This window comes from Chionomys nivalis, chromosome 2, assembly GCF_950005125.1.
Source record: "Chionomys nivalis chromosome 2, mChiNiv1.1, whole genome shotgun sequence".
NCBI classification, from domain to species: Eukaryota; Metazoa; Chordata; class Mammalia; order Rodentia; family Cricetidae; genus Chionomys; species Chionomys nivalis.
This window is the reverse complement of record NC_080087.1, coordinates 12,369,241-12,389,926: the sequence shown is the minus strand read 5'-3', so window position 1 is coordinate 12,389,926 and position 20,686 is coordinate 12,369,241. Positions and strand designations below refer to the sequence as shown.

Sequence of the window (20,686 nt, the reverse complement as noted above, 5' to 3'; positions counted from 1 at the left end):
ATAGATAGGTAGAAATTCTCAAGTGACTAAAGCATTCCCTGTGGAGAGGAATGGACGGAGGGCGAGGGTGAGGTTTAGCCAGCCAGATCTGGAAGGGCCTGGGAGAGAGGAGAGAGGAATTGGGGGGAAAACAAGGCCCTACCCAAAGAGAAGGCCAAAGAAGGCCTAACCCTCAGTAAGAGCTGAGGAACTTAGGGAGGGACCACAAGTCATCTTAGACCACCAGATGGCAGTTCCTGGGTGAGACTTCAGCATTGTAGCCCACTCTGTCCCCGGCGGCCGGTCCCTGTGCTTACGGGTGAGCACTCCGCTCTTCACAGCAGAGGGGACAGACCCCAAAACATCCAAAGCAGGGAGCTTGTGTTCAATCCTCAAGCATCCTATGTTTGTGTTATGAGGTTGAACCAGCTAATCTTTAGCTAGAAATAGCATCTTCAAGACCAGTAAAAGTCACTCTTCTTAAAACTTTATATTTTACTTTGTTTTCTGTTTACTGTCCTCTGGAGGCTTTCATTTTGTCTTTTTGTTGTCTTGTTTTGTGGAGATGAAATTTTTTAGTTTTTAAAGAAGTTGTTTGGGCTTGGATTATTTTATTTTGGAAACCTCAAAAATTTGACATTGTCGCAGTGGGGTGGAGGATGCTATCCTGCTCTTGGGTGGGCGCATCCAGCAGGTCTGTGAGTGCTGCTGCAGTGTTTCTGTAGGGCTGGACCCCAGGGTGCTGCAGAGCGTAGCTGCCTTTCACTCAGGGGGCCACAGACCCACACACTGCTCTACAACCCGTTCAGATCACATGCCCTGTTCTTCTCGTCACCCTTTTTACTTTAAATCAGAGCTCTCGATAGATAGATAGATAGATAGATAGATAGATAGATAGATAGATAGATAGATAGATAGATAGATTGATTGATTGATTGATTGATTTTGGGGGGTGAGGTGGAGTGGAGGATGGTGTTGAGACAGGGTTTCTTTGTGTAGCTTTGGAGCGTGCCTGGATATCATTCTGTAGACCAGGCTGGTGTCTCAAATTCTCCAGTGCTGGGATTAAAAGCGTGCGCCACCACTGCCCAACTCAGAGCTTTCTTTTTAAAGCAGTAGACTTGATTCCAGTTCTTTTTACATGTTATAAATGTCAGTCTGTGCCCTTGAATTTTATTCTCTGCTTTTACTCAGTAGGCTGGCATAGCATGTGCTTCACGGTTTTTAAATGAACAGGCGACAGTTTTCAGCCAAGTAATTCATTGTTGGTTTAAAGCATCATAGAGCTCTCAGTCCTTCCACATTAAAGTTTGTCTTTAAAAGGGGGAAGGGGAGAGCAGGCATGCAGCCAGGGGCATGGCATAGCGAGCAAACAGCATCCTCCTGCATCCTCAGTCTGAAGAAAGTCGGGCTTTGAGCACTCTCTGGAGGCGTGCCGAGGACACTCAGAGGCACAGAACAGCCTTATTTCTCCTCGCCTCCTGTTTGTGGTACCCACAAGATCAGTGCTGTGTGTGAACTCCCCTCACTGAACTCCCAGACAAAAGGAAGAGGAAGTCCGGGAGATGATGTCACGACGCTTGTCCACGAAGTTTCTTAGGTGACATACTCTGTTTGCAGATTTCATTCTTTATGAAAACAGGACAGAATCAGACAGGTTGTATTTTGGGATTCCAAAAGATTGTTTTCACATTCTTAATGAAAACTTAGGTAAGGTTTATGGAAAACGGATAAACATACATGGTTACAAGTCTCTGGAACCTGGTATAAAATACCTAGTAAGCACAAAATGCTATGCAAAGTCCTAGCTGAGCCAGCTGTATCTGAAGGATTTTCACAAGGAGTATTATTAAATAAAAATGATCAAATTTCAGTCCCTGACTAATGAATTCTGGCGCTGATTCCTTTGCTCTAGGAGGAGTGCAGGGCATCCTAGTGTGTGCACCGCCAGGTCCTTCTGTCAGTGAGGGAGGCCGCCATCTTTCCCAAGGCTGAGACTGAGGGCCAAGTCATTAGGCTTTCATAGTACAAGTGTGCAGTGGTAGTGCCCCGCGCTCCTACCAAGTGTGCACTGGTAGTGCTTTTAGATACGAGAGGCTTTGGCTGAGACCACGGTGTTGGCATGCCGCTTTAGGTAGCACATGCTGTTGGTAGATGGGTCCATCGTGTGTACTCTTCTGAAAGAAAGTTGAGGCTGCATTTTCTGAAAATTCCCTTTAGACTATATGCAGTAAGTTTGTTCTTGGTACCGACTTTTATAGTGTTGTAACCACCACTGTTTGTAACACAGGGTAGTTCTGTTGCCTCCCAAAACTTCATGATGCTCAGCATTAGCATTTGTTTCCAGCTCCTTCCTCTACTCCTGTCCTTGACAGTATCTGATCAGTTCCTTGTTGCTATAATTCTGCCTGTTCAGTCCAGCGGTGGTGGGCACACCTTTAATCTCAACACTCAGGAGGCAGACAAAGGCCAGTGTATACCTGTGAGGCCAGCACGGTCTACAGAACAAGTTTTAGGACAGCCAGAACTGTTACACAGAGAAACCCTGCCCCCAACCCTGCAAAGAAAAGGGGGGGGGGGCAATTTTGCCTTTTCTATTTTTTTATTGCTGACTTATTTGTATATGTTCTAGAAACAGTTCTCCATCAGTGTGTGATGTGCACATGGCTGCCCCAACTGCAGCTTGCCCTTTTATTCTCCAAACAGTGTGTAGCACAAGCCATTAATTTTAAGAAATCCCGTGTCTTAGTGACAGATATCTAAAAGAAACAGTTTAATTAAAGGGAGAAGGGTTAATTTGGGCTCACGTGGTAGAGGTTTCACTGTGCCTGTGCATAGCAGAGCAGAGAGTGGAGAGAGGGGGCACCTCAGTAACCCACTCCACCCTGCTGAACCCAGCCTCCTAAAGTCCCACAAGCTAGGGACTCAGCATTGGACGCCAGATCCTGTGAGAGACATTTCATCTGACCTTAGCATCCAGCATGTCGGGATTTTATGAATTGTGCCCCTAATGTTGTATCACGAAACCTCTAGGTTCAGTTCATGATACATTTTCCTAAAAGCGGTAGTTTGAGGTTCTGCATTCATGTTTGATGTACTTGTGGCTGACTGTTGTGTGCTGTAAGCACAGCAGAAGTGGTGCTTCACTTGTTTGCATCTGGACACCAGAAAGACTCCTTGCCCTGTGATTGCATCTGCCCTTTGCACAGATTCACTTGACTGTTTGTGTGATTTGTTTCTGAGCTCATTTACTCTCTCTTTCATCTTCTTGCCAAAACTACACAGTGCTGATTAATATCACTAAATCAGATAGAGCACATCCTCAGACTGATCCTTTTTTAATGTATTTATTTTTATGACTATGGCTGTTTTGCCTACATACCTACATGCCTCGTGTCCATAGAGGCTAGAAGAGGACATTGAGTTTCCTGGAACTGGAATTAACAGATGATTGTGTACCATCATATGAGTTCAAACTCATCTTCCGGAAGAGCACCCAGTGCCCTTAACCAGTGAGCTGTCTCAATCCCCTTGCCTATATTTTTGAAGGGTGTAGCTGGAGACTGCTTGTTCGTTTCCCAGCCACACAGAAACTATATTAATTACAACACTGCTTGGTCAATAGCTTAGGCATATTCCTACCTAGCTCTTTAATCTTAAATTAACCCATTTCTATTAATCTGTGTATTGCCACAAGACTGTGGCTTATCAGAAAGGTTCCAGCAGCATCTTTCTCCTTCTGCAGCTACATGGCATCTCCCTGACTCCATCTACTCTCTCTCTATATATATCTGTTTGGATTTCCCACCTAGCTTTACTCTGCTAAGCCATTGGTCGAAACAGCTTCTTTATTAACCAGTGATAATAAAACATATTCACAGCATACAGAGGGTAAACCACATCATCTCCCCTTTTCTATCTAAATAAAAAGGAAGGTTTTAATTTTAACATAGTAAAATTACATATAAAACAGGTATCAAGTAAGAATTACAGTTACAATATTTAGTCTATTTGTATCTGGCAAAATGAAAGAAAATATTCTATCTATTTTATCTTTGTGACTGTAAAGTTTTATATCTAATTTATCTTATATCATAACTAAGGAAAACTGTAACTATTTGTCTTGAACTCCATCAAAGACTCCAGAAGGATATAATATTGCCTAAGTAAACAGGAAGTGCATTGTAAACAACTTCCAAAACTCTAGAATTTACAGAGATTTCTCGCTGCCTGGACAGTCATGCAAAGTTCCTCTGTAATATTGGGGCATCCATCTTCAGCCTACAGGTCCATAGTGTCTGGCAGACTTTTCCATGAAGCAGGCAATTTCAAAGACAGTTCTGCCTATATTGGTAGTTTGTCAGTCACTTTCTTCTGTGACTTGTAGAATGTCTGGTAGATGCTTTCATGAAGCAGGAACCCTGAAAGACTGTCTAACCTTTAGGCAAGTTCAGCACTAATTTTTCTGTGGGTCCTGCATGTTCAGGTTATACACCATAACATCAAACAATCCAGGCAAGAGCAGATTCTTGCCCAAATGGCTAGCCTTGTCACATTGAAGGCTAATTCCATAATGACTTTCTTCAATGCCCATCAACCTCTTGAAGTAGACATGTCTCGCTGTTGAGAAAAGTCTGAGTTTTTAAAACCTTTTAAATGCCGTATTTTGTAGGTCTTTGAAGTGTTGAAGATTATCTAACTGAAATATATCTCTATTGCTAGAAAACCTAACTAATGTAATTAAAAGTTTGATTATTATATATGACTATCTATTAATCTTTATTTCTTAATTACATATTACATTTTTAAATGTTCGCCACAAACACAATATCTTAAATAAGAACAGAAATACCTATACACAGTGCAACAAAATCGACCTTAAATTTGTGTCAGTAGACCAAGATCCATACCAGTTCAAGGTGTTTATCTCTATATCATATCTCTTAAAGAAGCCTTGGAGTTTTTGCTGCTAAATCTGAGTCTGGAAGCCTTTTCTTAAAAGAGCCTTGCCTCTGCTCACCCCCAGCAAACAGAGTCTATCTGAAAATAATGCAGCCACCAAGAAGCTGAGATTGGTTCCATTTTTGTGGGTCTGTAAGCCTTTTTTTTCTTAAGCTTTTTTAGATTTTCTGTGGATCCATGCCTCAGACGGTAGGTGCCATTTTGTAACCAGAGACTGCTCGTTTGTTTCCCAGCCTCCCAGACCCGAATAATCACACAGAAACTTTATTAATTAAAACACTGCTTGGCCAACACTTTGTGCATATTCCTACCTAGCTCTTACATCTTAAATTAACCCATTTCTATTATCTCATTATCTCCATGAGACTGTGGCTTATCAGAAAGGTTCCAGCAGCATCTTTCTCCTTCTGCAGCTACATTGCATCTCCTTGACTCCACCTACTCTCTCTATATATCTCTTCAATTTTCCCACCTGGCTTTACTCTGCTAAGCCATTGGTCAAAACAGCTTTTTTATTACCCAGAAGTAATAAGACCTACTCACAGCATACAGAGGTGCTCCCACATCTGAAGGGCAGGTTGCTGGTTATAGGATCCTCAGCTGCTGTTTTCCATGGTGCACAGCCAGTGTCTTCCCACCACCATCGACCTGCTTTGTCCCTACAAGTCAGCCCTTAATTCTGTTTTCTTCCCACACAAGCACCAGCCTGGCTGCTGATGACACTTGGGGTTTGCCCCTGCTGCATCTAAGTGTGAAGCTCTTTGGACACACAGTCTTGTCTTTGCCATCTTGCATTTCTGTTGATTGTTGATGTGAATTTCCCGTTTCAGTCCCTGCACTGCCAACTCCAGGCATTCTGTTCACTTCTTTTTGTGATTCTGTGTCCTTTAGGGTCTCTGATTGTTGATCATTGTCATGTTGTCTTTTAATTTTTCTGATAGTTTTTTGAACATACTTAGAGAAACTGTTCTGCTTTTTGACAGCAATATTCAACATCTAGCTACACTTAGTAACAATTTCTACTGTTTTTTTTTTCTTCAGTATATTTCCTAGTTTGCTTCTTATTAGCCAAGCTCTTGTTGGCTTTTTGTTTGTTTGGGTGTTTGTTTGTTTGCTTGTTTAAATGAACATTGGTCCTTGCTGAGAATCTGTTTCAACATGTCCACATTCTGTTGTTGCTGTTTGTATTTTGTTTGCATAAGGAGCTGGCCTATGCAATTTTAGAATCTCAAAATACTATCTCCCTTACAACTCAGTTGTTTTTTTTTTTTTTTTTTTTTTTTTTTTTTTTTTTTTTTTTTTTATTTTTTATTCTTTTTTAATTAAAATTTCCACCTGCTCCCCGTTTCCCATTTCCCTCCCCTCCTCCCAAATATTGCCCCCTCCCCCCACTCCCCTCCCCCTATCCCCACTCCTCTTCTCCTCCCCCCACACCATTCCCCCTCCCTCTCGATACTGAAGAGCAGTCCAAATTCTCTGCCCTGCGGGAAGACGAAGGTCTTCTATCTACGTCCAGGAAGGTGAGCTTCTAAACAGGCTAAGCTCCCACAAAGCCAGTTCATGTATTAGGATTGAAACCTAGTGCCATTGTCCTTGGCTTCTCATCAGTCTTCGTTGACCGCCATGCTCAGAGAGTCCGGAATCAACCCATGCTTATTCAGTCCCAGACCAGCTGGCCTTGGTGGGCTCCTAATAAATCAGTTCCACTGTCACAGTGGGTGGGTGCATCCCTCGTGGTCCTGATTTTTTGCTCTTGTTCTCCCTCCTTCTGCTCCTCATTTGGACCTTAAGAGCTCAGACCGTTGCTCCAAATTGAGACTCTGTCTCTACCTTGATCCATCGCCAGATGAAGGTTCTAAGGTGATATGCAAGATATTCATCAGTATAGGATAGGGTCATTTCAGGTTCCCTCTCCTTAGTTGCCCAAGGTACCAGCTGGGGACATATTCCTGGACAATGACTTCTCGAATTTTGCGTGCAAATGGATGGAAATAGAAAACACTATCCTGAGTGAGGTATCCCAGACCCAAAAAGAGGAACATGGGATGTACTCACTCATAATCGGTTTCTAGCCATAAGTAAAAGACATTAAGCATATAATGTGCGATCCTATAGAAGTTAAATAAGAAAGTGAACCCAAAGAAAATCATATAGTCATCCGCATGGAGAGGGGGAAGTAGACAAGATTGCAGGGCAAAAAATGGGAACTTGCGGGTGAGGTGGCATGGGGCAAAGGGGAAATGGGATGAGAAATATGAGAAGGGGAGGATGGGAGGAGCTCGGGGGATTGGGATGGTTGGGATATAGGAAGGATGGATACGGGAGCAGCGAAGTATATATCCTATCTAAGGGAGCCATCTTAGGGTTGGCAAGAGACTTGACTCTAGAGGGGTTCGCAGGTGTCCAGGAACTCAGTTGTTTTGTGTCTGTGTGTTTAAGACTGGCGTCCTAAGGTTTGCTTCTGCACATGAACTAGCAGGATCTTTCTTCTCTTGATGTAACTTTAAGTAGAAGACATTCAGAGCTTGGGTCACAGCAGGTTATCTCCAGCCTCTATTTGTCCTGGTCCTTTGTTTTGTTTTTGTTGTTTGGGGGGTAGTATTTGTTTCTGGAAGCAGGGTCTTTCTGTGTTGTCCAGGCTTGCCCCAAACTCCTGGACTCAGATAATCCTGCTGCCTTAGACTACCATGCAGCTGGCACTACACTGTGCCTTGCTTCCTACCTGGACCCTTTTCTTTCTCCCTTGCATGTCTACAGTCTCGTGGTTGGGCACGAGCATGTGACTTAGACACCATCTGGTGCCCACTGTTTTGCACAGCTTTACCCTAGAGTGTGCTTGTTCTGCCATCTTCGCTAAGCACAGCCACTGTTCTCCCTCCTCACCCCGAGGTTGCCTGGCACCAGTGTTCCTGAGAATAGGCATCTCCCCCCCTGCTCTTATGTCTAGGATGCTGCAGCTGATCTCCACAGCCTGCCTTGCCAGGCATGGCCTCTGAGATGTGGGGAGGCACACTGCAGCAGAGATGGAGCATCCCTAGAATGCTACAAGTTCTCGCTGTTCTTGGTGGGAGTTGAGCAGTTTTTCCAGCAAAGGCACTTGTCAGGTGGCTCTTGGTCTTCACTGATCTCCAGAGTAGGCTGTGGTTATTTTGTCGGCATTGGATGGCTTCACATTGATTCTTGGGGATAGGGTCACTTCAGGTCCTCACCTGGCTGTGTCGGAATTTCCACCTTTAGGCTCTCAGGTGATACGGAGCTTATTTTGTAAGAACAAAAAATCTCTGCTTATTGATGTTGGCTGTGTCATGATTGCCAAGCTCTCTATTCTAAAACAGGAACAGTTGCTCAGTAATGTTTGCTGCAGCATGGCTGTTAGGTCTAGGGTAGGTATGGTCCAGGGTAATTGTCTTCGCCATTTAACTTAACAAGACTGTATAGAAGGGCTGGAGAGCTGGCTCAGTGGTGAAGAGCACTTGTTGCTCTTGCGGAGGACCTGGGATCAGTTCCCAGCATTCAGATGGTGGCTCACAATTGCCTATAGTTCTCTCTAGTTCTGAGGGCTCTGTCACCATCTTATGGTACCTTTGGCACCAGGGACACATGTGGTACATATATGCAGGCAATATTCACACACATAAAAATTTAAAAAAACCCTAAAAGCAAAAAAAAAAAAAAAGAGTGAGAACAAAGTTACAGTCTTCAGGGAGTGCACACATACACCCCATTGTGTGTGTGTGTGTGTGTGTGTGTGTGTGTGTGTGTGTGCGTGCAGGAGCCCATGAGGGACCTGGATCCTCTGGAATAGCCCATGGAGGTCAGAAGAGTCAGATCACTGGAGTTATAGGTGGCCGTGAGCCACCCTGTGGATGCTGGGAGCTGAACTGAGGTCGTCTGAAAGAGTGGTTGTGCTCTCACCTGCTGAGCCATCGGTCCAGCCCCTAGAACTCCATTCTTAAAAACTATAAAGAGTTGGGTCTGAAGACGGAAATTTTTTTCAACAAAAATAAATAAATATTAAAAAATAAAATTAAAAAAAAAAGAGTTGGGGCTAGAGAGATGGCTCAGCAGTTAAGAGCACTGCCTGCTCTTCCAAAGGTCCTGAGTTCAGTCCTAGCAACCACATGGTGGCTCACAACCATCTGTAATAAGGTCTGGTGCCCTCTTCTGGCCTGCAGGCATACACACAGACAGAATATTGTATACATAATAAATGAATGAATGAATGAATGAATGAATGAATGAATGAATAAATATTTTTTTTTTGAAAAACTAAAGAGTTGCCAGGTGGTGGTGGGGCACGCCTTTATTCCCAGCACTCAGGAAGTAGAGACAGGCTGAGTTCTGTGAGTTCTGGTCTACAGAGCAAATTCCAGGCCAGACTCCAAAACTACAGAGAGAAACCCTGTCTCAGAAAACTAAACCAACACTAAACTAAACCAAAGAGTCGGGGTTGGGGAGATGGCTCAGCCGTGAGAACAGCTGTGAGCAGGAGCTCAGGCCTCCGGCACCCACATGAAAACCAGGCGTGATCACACGTGTGCTGGCTGTAAACCTAGCTCTAGGCTAGTGAAAGACCTTGTCTCAAAGGAACAAGGCAGAGTAATAGTACAGGACACTGAGCATTGTGCTTTGCCTCCATCCCCTTACACATGCGCACACACTCCACCTTATATCACAATACACCGAACTCACACATACACACATCCTTCTTGTGAATTTCTGAGCCTTTCACAATGGCTTTCTGCGCAGTATCCAGTAGTCACAGGAGCTCCAGTGTGAATTCTCTGTAGGAGTAATGTGTCACTCTGGCTGTGTCTCTCTAGGTCGCTTTGAAGAGGAATTTATCAAGATGCGCATGGAGCGACTCCAGGCCTGGATGACAAGGATGTGTCGGCATCCCGTGGTGTCTGAGAGTGAAGTTTTCCAGCAGTTCCTGAACTTCCGAGATGAGAAGGCAGGTGTAGCCTAGCACCGCGGTCATAGGGAAGTGGGAGCTGGCACAGTTAGGGTGAATTTACAGCTGAAGGAGCCAAAGCAATGTTGTTTTGTGTCAGTCCAACCCCCAAACAAGAAGGGACAGAAGCCCGATTCCGTGCCTAGGAAGTGTGTCATGTGGTGTGAGAGAACTGTCGGCCAGCAGGCTGCGTGCACCGGAGAGGGGCTGGTGGATGGCACACAGACGCACAGTGTGCTCAGATGTGAAGTGTTTTCCAGAGGGTTCAGGTGCACAAACATGAGGACCTGAATTCAGATCTCCAACACGTGTGAACCCTGTAACCCGCACTGTGCACGTGTGCACCCTGAAACTCACACTGCACGTGTGCACCCTGTAACCTGCACTATCCACATGTGCACCCTGTAACCTGCACTGTCCACGTGTGCACCCTGTAACCTGCACTGTCCACGTGTGCACCCTGTAACCTGCACTGTCCACGTGTGCACCCTGTAACCTGCACTGTCCACGTGTGCACCCTGTAACCTGCACTGTCCACGTGTGCACCCTGTAACCTGCACTGTCCACGTGTGCACCCTGTAACCTGCACTGTCCACGTGTGCACCCTGTAATCTGCACTGTCCACGTGTGCACCCTGTAACCCACACTGCACGTGTGCACCCTGTAACCTGCACTGTCCACGTGTGCACCCTGTAATCTGCACTGTGCACGTGTGCACCCTGTAACCCACACTGCACGTGTGCACCCTGTAACCTGCACTGTCCACGTGTGCACCCTGTAACCCACACTGCATGTGTGCACCCTGTAATCTGCACTGTCCACGTGTGCACCCTGTAATCTGCACTGTGCACGTGTGCACCCTGTAACCCACACTGCACGTGTGCACCCTGTAACCCACACTGCACGTGTGCACCCTGTAATCTGCACTGTCCACGTGTGCACCCTGTAATCTGCACTGTCCACGTGTGCACCCTGTAACCCACACTGCACGTGTGCACCCTGTAATCTGCACTGTCCACGTGTGCACCCTGTAACCCGCACTGCACGTGTGCACCCTGTAATCTGCACTGTCCACGTGTGCACCCTGTAATCTGCACTGTGCATGTGTGCACCTGATAACCCGCACTGTGAGATATGGAAACAGGATTGTTAGAAGTTGCTGACCACCATCCTAACTTCAGGATCAGTGAGACGCTGTCTCAGAGGACAAAGATGGAAAGTGGTAGAGCCCTCCCTTGGCCTCTCACCTGTGTGCTGGCATGTGTGTGTGTGACTGCGTGAGTCATCTGAGTCTGTGAGTTCCCACCACCTCAGTACCTTGTAGGGAAATAGATCGGAGACTGAGCCCTCATCCCAGAGCCAAGTCCTCTTCCGGTAGCAGAGGTGGTATGTCCCGAGTAAATGCTGCTCTGCCTGCTCCCTAGTAGTTACTGTGCCAGTGGTTACCCGTTCCTTGTGAAAAACCAAGGCAAAGCTGCCACCCTGACACCTCGTCAGCTTTGAAAATAGCCGTCTCCTGATGAGCTTGTACCATGTTCCTCCATGTTCCTCCTGTGTCGTTTATTCTCCAGAGATGTTTTCTCTGTAGTTTTACAGGGAGCAAATGTTGCAGATTTTGTAAAACACTGAAGAGTGAAAGCTGAGCCCATTCAGAAGAAACAGAAATGCTAAATCTAGTATGACCTAGGGAAAGACGGGACCAAGTTATTTTTGTCTTTAATCAGCTCATAGAATACCTTCCTTCCCATTGGAATCTTCTGAGAGAGATGTCCTTGCTCAACTTCATAGTGGTTTTTCCTTGGAGAAGTGATGCATTTACAAATTGGGCTGAACATTCGCACTCTGTCTGCATGCTTAAGTACACTTGACAAAGTACACTTTGGCCTTGTTTTCGGAGATTGCCTTTCTGAACTTTATAGGCATGGCTGGTGTATTGTGTGTCACCAAGTGGTGCATATCACACACTTAGGCGCTTCAGCTGTGCTTTTGAGGCATGTCTGTCAGTAGCAAGCCTTGCAGCCTGCTGCAGCCAACCCTGGTTTTTCTGGTGTGAAGGGCTGCAGCCTAGGAGTCCCTGGAGCAGCAGAGCCCTGAAACCATGTGCTGAGCACATGGTTACCAGAACTGCGCAGCAGAGCCCTGAAATGTCTCTAAGCACTAACTGTACAGAGCACACACACACACACACACTTACTGTCGGTCATTGGCTGCCCACAGGATTTCAGAGGGTCTCGTACTGATTGGTCAAGAGTTTAGAAAGCACTAATAAAGGTCCTATTGTACTCATAATCTGCTTAAGAAGAAGGCTAAATCTTAGACATTGCTTTTGTTTTACATGAAGCAGCCTTTCAAGGTTGCTAATTCATGATAGAAGTGGTAGAAAAGAAAAAGGAATGAACTTTGAGTCATTTGCTCGCTGTCCGGCTTCTCTTCTACTCCTGTCTCTTGCTGTGGTTCTGGTAAAGCATTGTCCTTGTTAGACCACAGTTTCCTCGGCAGTCAGAGACATTGCAGAACTAGAGAGCGGTGCAACGCTCTGTTTATTAGTAGTAACATGTGGTGAACAGAGGAAAACCCCTGAGACTCCCTAGAATCGCTAGAAATAAGTGGTTATCAAGGAGCTGGATAAAGTCATTGCAGTTTTATCACCAAATCATTAAGTTTAAAAAAGTCTATCAACTTTAAAATTATGAAATATTTAGAAATAAATACAAGAAAATATATAAAAGGCCTATCTGTAAAACTAAGAAAAATTGACAGAAATAAAGGACCTAATCAAGATGTCCTACGTGAAAACTCAAAGGGAAAGAGTAGCTGAGAGGCTTAACCGTGGGGGCTAGGGAATCCCAGAACACACACACAAAGACAAATCAGTCTTGGTGACAACGCTCCTGTAATTGCAGAGCTGAAGAAGCAGGGAAAAATGGATCTTGGAGCTCACTGGCCAGCCAGCCTCGCCTAATATGGAAGCCCCAAGTCTCCTTAAGAAACACTAAAATGAAGGTCCGTGGATCTGATGCACTCTTACTCGGCGGGCACTGTACATGGCACACATACATACACTTAGACTCCCATACATACAGCACGAAAAATTTCACCTTTTCCTGAAAGAGATACAACAGTTAATTTTGTCAGTCTTGCAGAGGGATTTATATCCTGTGTGTGTTTATGTTGGAAGCCAGTGCAAAAGGAACGCGACTCAATCTGTTGACTCACAGGAGACCTGGACTCCAAGAACAGCCCTGTGCAGTGATGCTGTGCCGGCATCGGCCTGTGGTGCTGAAGATGTGGGGTGGACATGCTACTTCCTGGAAAGAGGAAACAGGGATCCAGTCTGTCAGCCCTACGGGCAGCTCTAACACTGCCATATTCTTCCTTACAGGAGTGGAAAACTGGAAAGAGGAAGGCTGAGAAAGATGAGCTGGTGGGAGTTATGATATTTTCCACAATGGAACCAGAGGCTCCTGACTTGGACTTGATAGAAATGTAAGAACCCCTGCCCTGCTCTCCTTCCCCCCCGTCTGCACTTACTTCCTCTGGCTCATGGTCTGAGCTGAGCTTGCAGTAGCCGTAACTCTCAGAAAGTCATAACTCGTCAGAGAGGAGTGTATAACTGAATAGGACTTGCAGTGAGATGGTGGCCCCGGAAGTCCTATCACAGCAGGCTAAGCACTGCTTCCCTGTTTCATTTTTGACTTAATGTAGTTATTTTCAGTAAAATCTGATGAGGCAAGGTAGCAGTAGCTACCCACATCCCCGGAGTGCCCAACAAAGCAGAAGTCGTTTTATGGCAGTACTTGGGATCAAACCCATGGACTCAAGCAGTCTGGGTATTGTGTTTGTGTCTGACATCACTTATGTGCCTGACAGCTGTCTCTGTCCCCAGAGAACAAAAGTGTGACGCTGTGGGGAAGTTCACCAAGGCCATGGATGATGGTGTGAAGGAACTGCTCACCGTGGGGCAGGAGCATTGGAAACGCTGCACGGGGCGTAAGTGCTGTTCCCCTAGACTCACCTGGGACCCGGTCCCACACACAAGGGGCTGGATTGAGCTGCATCGTGCCTCTCTCAAACCCTTGCCCTGACCTCCCTTCTCCATGCCAGTTATAACCAGAAAATTGAGCATAACAAGGTAGCTCAAGAAATGTCATAAAAAAGTGTCATGCTAACTTGAGTTTAATGTTGGGTCTTTGCGTTTTGTAATCTCAGGAAAATTAGTCTTTCTGCAGTTTAGAGAGTGCTTCTTGTTTAGTTGGTTTTGTTTTGCTTTGCTTTAATTTTTGAGACACAGTCTGGCTTGACTGTCTCAAGTGATTGGCTTACAAGCATGTGACTCTCGGCCCCGCTCATGACTTGACTTTCCGTCTTTATGTGCCTGATTTAGGATGTCGTGTATTTGACTAAAGCCATAATTTTTAGGAAATGGCCTACATACTTGGTAGAAAATGATAGCTATTAATATATTTATACAATAAAATAAAATCGAATAGACAGACCAGGCCACTTCAGAGGGGCATCATACATTAGCCGTGACTCTGCTCACCTCCCTGGATTACGAAGTTCTTTCTCCCTGTCCTTTATGTGTCGACTGTCATGTTGCTGAGCTTTTGTTTTTCCTGTGCCCCCTGAATCGTGCAGCTGTGGTGTCCCAGGGTAGAATAGTGAAGCCTGCAGAGACATTATCCTCTGAACCTATGAAGGGAATGCAGCACAGAGAACCTCCCCAGCACGCGGGAGACCCTGCGCTCAGCTTCAGAAGTAACAAGCGATTTTAGTTGCACCTGTGTAGAAGGCCGACATAGCAAACAGTTTAAATGAATGTTTTCTCGTATAGAATTAAATCCTTCTGTCTGATGACTGGAAGTTCTGTGCCTTACAGAACCCAAAAGATCACGTTTGTCAGCAAGGAGCGCTGGGACAAGGCTGCTCTTTGGGGGTGGAGGAGAGAGGAAGGCTTTTGTTCAGGATTTAACTCAGTGATCTCTTCTTTCATGTTTATGATTGTTTTCAAATGTGTAAGCCATACAGTGAAAATGTCTGTTAAATAGCATGAGTGTCTTGACCCACAGAGGCAGGCACATCAGAGATCCAGAGTAAACATGTCACTCATGTTACCCTGCTGCTGAGGTCAAGCAGTGGTTTCCTTCAGAAGGCCACAGGTGCTCCTGAGGGGGTCTGTGCAGATGTATGGATGGCCTAAGAATTCTGTGGACTATCCCGGGTGGTCCTCAAATCTGAGCCCAGAGCCTTTGGGATGAGCTAGCGAGTCCTCATATCCCATAGGTTAGGCTGTGTACACCCTCCTCTTGAGCCTTTGTTGCCACACTTAGCCATGTTTGCCAAACCTTCCATATGGAGATGGTGGCTCTTGTATCTGAAGTTAACTGTGAAGACCATATGCACACGAGAGGGAGGACTTTGGAGCTAGGAGTCCTGTACCTGGGTTTTTTTCTCTGTCCAGTCAGTGGGTGTAGGGATGGGTTGTTCATAATAGTGCTCACTACTAATTGAGCATTCAGTTAAAAATCATAGTTAAAGAAATCGTTAGCTGAAAAATCATTTCATCAGCATTTCATTAAAGAATAGGTGCTATTTTAAATCCTTTTGAATGTCTTCTATTATGAGTCACTGCCAGAGAACTGTGGGATACATTCTAGACTGCTCTAGGACTGATTGGTGAACGGTTCTTTTCCAGCCTTACCCAAGGAGTACCAGAAGATCGGGAAGGCTCTGCAGAGTTTAGCCACAGTGTTCAGCTCCAGCGGTTACCAAGGTACGCCTGTATTTGTTTGTGATTTCACTTGCAGACAAGGGTGTAATAACTGTCCACGTTCTTGAACGGTGAAGGGGCGTGGTCTATGGGTAGTTAGAATTAGCCAGACTAGCTTAATATAAAAGATTCAGCTTTAATAAATGGAAGAAAGGAAACTTACAAAACCAGGGTTCCAGCAATCCAGGAGCGCAGAGAACACATGGGGAGAGGCAAGTGCACCTGGATGTTTTATCTGTTTTTCTGTGGCCCCAGGGGGACACACCCTAAACAGAATGTGGTTGGCTGAAGTTCCCCATCAAATGGCTTTGGTACCTGCATGTGTCATGTGGGAACATGCCAGGGTAAGGGGTATTTCTTTACATGTGAAACCCTGATGCTTTTCTCTTGTGGATCCCATAACGTATACAACAGGTTCTGGTGAACTGGTCACCTTGCTGTGCTTTAGAACTAGAGCTTGCATCTCCCAGGCAGAGGAGAGAAGCTGCCTGAGGCCTCTGCCTGTTTTCTGGGCTGTCAGCACTGTCAGCCGGTATGCGATTGGGTATTAATGTTGCATGTGGCACTATGGCAACTATTAAAAGTGCTCAGTGTATTTTATGTTGAATATCATTCACTTCACTAAACCTGCTGTTTTAAAGCCCTTCAAGCCCCTTAGACTAGCATTTATTTCAGGAAAGTGTGGGTCGTTCCTTTTGAGCACTATCTCAGAGCAGTGCTGTACAGTTTGTTCTTGCATTCGTGTAAATGAGCTTGATTCCCAAGGCTGTCTTAATTACACCAGAAAAATCTTATACTGCATCCACGGCAGTGTGGGTTGTGACAGTAATACAATGTAAGAACTGCTAGTATGTGAAATAATTCGGTAGTCTTGGGGAGTCTCATATGGAACCGTTTGGGGTAAGATAATGATGAAAAGGCCTTAGGATAGCTCCTACATCCAGGAGCAGAGCATGTCTCCTTGCATTCTTCCACCAGCTGAGCCAAATGTCCATTTGAGGGGCCTTCCCCTGGGCAAAGGAAGAAAATTGGAACATTGGTGAAAACAGTACTTGCCATGGAATGAAGCATAGCACACATCTGTGCACCCAGAGTTATTAAGTTACATGTAATTTAGTCCCAGCTCTGTCTGTGGTTCTGAAACTGTATAGAAGGACACAAGCATTGGTGCTGCTTTCCCAATTCAGATTCCACCTGGTCGGAAGCAAAGGCTCGTCACAGAAAGGGCTCTCCCTGCAGAAGCTGATCATAAGCAAAGGCTTGTCACAGAAAGGGCTCTCCCTGCAGAAGCTGATCATAAGCAAAGGCTCGTCACAGAAAGGGCTCTCCCTGCAGAAGCTGATCATAAGCAAAGGCTCGTCACAGAAAGGGCTCTCCCTGCAGAAGCTGGTTGGAAGCAAAGGCTTGTCACAGAAAGGGCTCTCCCTGCAGAAGCTGATCATAAGCAAAGGCTCGTCACAGAAAGGGCTCTCCCTGCAGAAGCTGGTCAGAAGCAAAGGCTCGTCACAGAAAGGGCTCTCCCTGCAGAAGCTGATCATAAGCAAAGGCTCGTCACAGAAAGGGCTCTCCCTGCAGAAGCTGGTCGGAAGCAAAGGCTCGTCACAGAAAGGGCTCTCCCTGCAGAAGCTGGTCAGAAGCAAAGGCTCGTCACAGAAAGGGCTCTCCCTGCAGAAGCTGGTCAGAAGCAAAGGCTTGTCACAGAAAGGGCTCTCCCTGCAGAAGCTGTTAACAAAGAATAAACGAGTGACGAAAGAGGATGGTTCTGTTTTGCCAGAGATGATCACATTCTCTTCTGGCCGTATGAAAACTAGAATTAACCAGAAACTGATTCTTAAGCCTATGGACCTGGTAGCCAATTTGAGGACAAGGTAGGGGACAGAGGAATGTGGGTTGCCACAGAGTTTGTCTAGCCTTCCCAAAGGGCATGACTCGTTCTGTAATAACTCACAAAAAGTTTTCAAAACAGAAAGGGATGAGAAGAGCATCGAGTCAAGAAGCATGCCTTTCTGTCTTCGTTGTGCACTGTCTTTACACCCTGGTTCACACTGGCTCCTCCTGGGTAGCAGAGCAGTGACCTTTTCCTAGGCATGCAATCACGTGTCCTTACCCTTTAAATGGTCCGTGTTTTCTGAGTGAAGTTTGCAGGTAAAAATGTTGTATGTCCCAAGAAGAGAGAAACGGAGAGAAGGTGTAGATGAGAAAGGTTAGTCACTGTCTTAGTTAGGGCTTCCGCTTCTACTGCTGTGTTTAACCGCCATGACCAAAAGCAACTTGGGAGGAAAGGGTTTTTTTCAGCTTACAGATTATAATTGTAATTATAATTCATCTTCCAGAGAAGTCAGGGCAGGAATTCAAGGCAGGAACTGTTGCAGAGCCCATGGAGGAACTCTGCCTACTATCTTTTCTTCATAGCTCACCCACCTCCTATCTTACAGAACCCAGGACCACCAGCCCGGCGTGGCACCACCCACCGTGAACTTGGCTCCCCACATTAATTATGAATAAGGAAATGCACCATAGGCTAATCTAACAGGGACGATTCGTCAGTGGGGGTTTCTTCCTCCCGTGACTCCATATCGCACATCAAGTTGACATTAAAAACTAGCCAGCCTAGCCGCCACCTGCCATTCGGGAACCAAAGGATGGGGCGGGGTCCAGGAGGGTGCGCTTGCCAATTTTGACAGTGTGACGGTGTTTTAGATTTTCTAAGCTAAAGGCCATCACTAAAGCGTATATCAAAAGCCATAGTATAAAGAAAATATTTTTAACCCTAGTTGCTTATAAGGCTGCACATCATTTCAGGTGAGACAGATCTGAATGACGCAATAACAGAAGCCGGGAAGACGTATGAGGAGATCGCCAGCCTTGTGGCGGAGCAGGTACTGCCATGTTGACACTCCCCAGCCACAGCTGCTGTTCAGACCCGAATAGATGCCCGCTCTCCTGCTTCTGTGGGGTTTGCTAACTGTATTTAGTGGTAATGTTTTTTCCAGTTAAGCCATAGCGGACAAATATCTCATTAAGAAATCTAAGTGAAGCCAGATATGGCAGCTCATACCTGTAATACCTGAACTTGGGAGGCTGGAGTAACAGGTAGCCTTGAGTTCAGGGCTTGCCTAGACTGTATATTGAGTTCTGAGCTGATCTTAGTTACAGAATGAGATTTTTTCTCAAAAGACAAAAGAAAAAAATCTAAATGAAGTTTGGGTCTTATGGCTCAGTGGTTAATGACCTAGATTGCTCTTCAATACTTGTGAGGCCTAGAATTTGATCCCAACACTCCCCCAAATAAAGATGTTCGGGGTGTCAACTAAATGTCTTCTGGCATCAGTGTCTTTGTTCTGCTCACAGCCATCTGGAATATAATGTGTCCGAGAACCGGGCTCAGCCCTCACGCTGCTGCCTAGCCTCTCTAAGTTTGCTTTCTCGTTGTGAGGTGGCCGGGCACTGCGTGCCTTCAGCGAGCCTCAGGAGTTAGGCGGTGTTTTCATATTACCTATTAAAATGTAGGCATTAAACTGTATGTTTCTGCTTGTTATAATTTATGCTTATATTTTATTTGATTTAAAATGTGAAATAGTATCTAAAATATACTGTTAACTAAAAAAGTTAATTCCTGATAGTATAATATAAATGTCTATTTTTACAGATCAACTCCAAAATGATTTATCACTTTGTTCGCAGCAGAAGAGTCAGAATCTAGTAGTGACAAAGGATTGCTTAACCCAGAGCGAGCGTTAGTTCGCATTCTGTGCTGCTGAAGTCATTCTGACCAGGCCGCTTGGAAAGGGGTCGGAGTGTTTGGCTCATGCTGCAGCTCAGTCGGTCAGGACGGACCCTAAGTGTAAACCATGGGGCTCCTTCTGGCTCACTCTGAGCTTCATGCTTTCTTATACGACCAAGGACCACCTGCCTAGGGATGGTGCTGCCCGTAGTGGGCTAGGACCTCATATCAGTTAGCAACCAGACTGCTGTGGGATACTTGATTGCACTGTGACACTCGGAGACTCTTAATAAAGTTAACCTTGATCAGGAGGTGGAGCCAGCGACTAGCTGGCCAGAATTAACCATAGAGAAGCTGGGAATTTGGGTAGAGAAGATGAGAAGGAAGGAAAGAGCAGGACTAGAGTTTGGCACTTCTGTTTCGGGACAAGTGAAAAGACCTGTCTCTTGCTGTGTCTCTGACCAAAAAGCAAAGTCAGTCAACCGTTTGCTTCTCTACCTCTGTGGCCTAGCAGGTTTTCACTACAACACCCGACTTCCAAGTCTTTGTTGGTAGATAATGATAGAGATTTAGTTTAAACCTACTTATATATCTCAGTACCGGCACCATAGACATTTACCACAAGTCAGTCTGATCAAGACAGTGCTTAAATCGAGGTTCCCTCCTGACAGGTGACTCTAGGGTGTGTCAAGTGGACAACAAACACTAAGTATCACAGAGGAGCACAGCGGTGTACACCTGTAATCCCAGCACTTGGAAGCCAGAGGCAGGCAGACCTCGGTGAGCTCAAGGCCAGCCTGGTCTATTTAGTGAGAATCAAGACAGCCAGACCCTAAGTAGTGAGACTAAGTTAGTGGTTCTCAACCTGTGGGTCACAACCCCTGTGGGGTCAAATGTCAGCTGTCCTGCATATCAGATATTTACATTGCAGTTTATGACAGTAGAAAATTACAGTACGAAATAGCAACAGAATGTTGTTATGGTGAGGGTCACCACAGCCTGAGGAACTGTGTTAAAGGTCACCGCATTAGGAAGGTTGAGGACCACTGGTATAAGTAAAGCAGCAGCACTGTGAGCTCTTCAGTGTCAGGCACGGAGGATGTGGGAGTGCACTCCTCACTCATTTCTTCTCCTTGGTTTTTTAATCTCCTCCACCAGTAACAGCCAGCCTGTGTCTTGTTACAGCCAAAGAAGGACCTGCACTTCCTGATGGAGTGTAACCATGAATACAAAGGCTTTCTCGGCTGCTTCCCAGACATCATCGGGGCTCACAAGGTAAGGGCCACAGCGTTGGGAG

At 45.6% G+C, this 20,686-nt stretch overlaps 1 protein-coding gene across 2 annotated transcripts in view; it reads left to right on the top strand.

Annotated features, from left to right (window-relative positions):
• The window catches only part of Snx9 (sorting nexin 9), a 90,435-nt gene that overhangs the window by 63,915 nt on the left and 5,834 nt on the right, over positions 1-20,686 (top strand). For both annotated transcript variants that reach the window (XM_057762606.1, XM_057762607.1), the window contains 6 exons: positions 9,765-9,895; positions 13,278-13,381; positions 13,782-13,885; positions 15,591-15,668; positions 18,468-18,544; positions 20,575-20,664. In XM_057762606.1, coding sequence (XP_057618589.1) covers positions 9,765-9,895; positions 13,278-13,381; positions 13,782-13,885; positions 15,591-15,668; positions 18,468-18,544; positions 20,575-20,664 — 584 coding nt within the window. The remainder of the gene's footprint in view (positions 1-9,764; positions 9,896-13,277; positions 13,382-13,781; positions 13,886-15,590; positions 15,669-18,467; positions 18,545-20,574; positions 20,665-20,686) is intronic.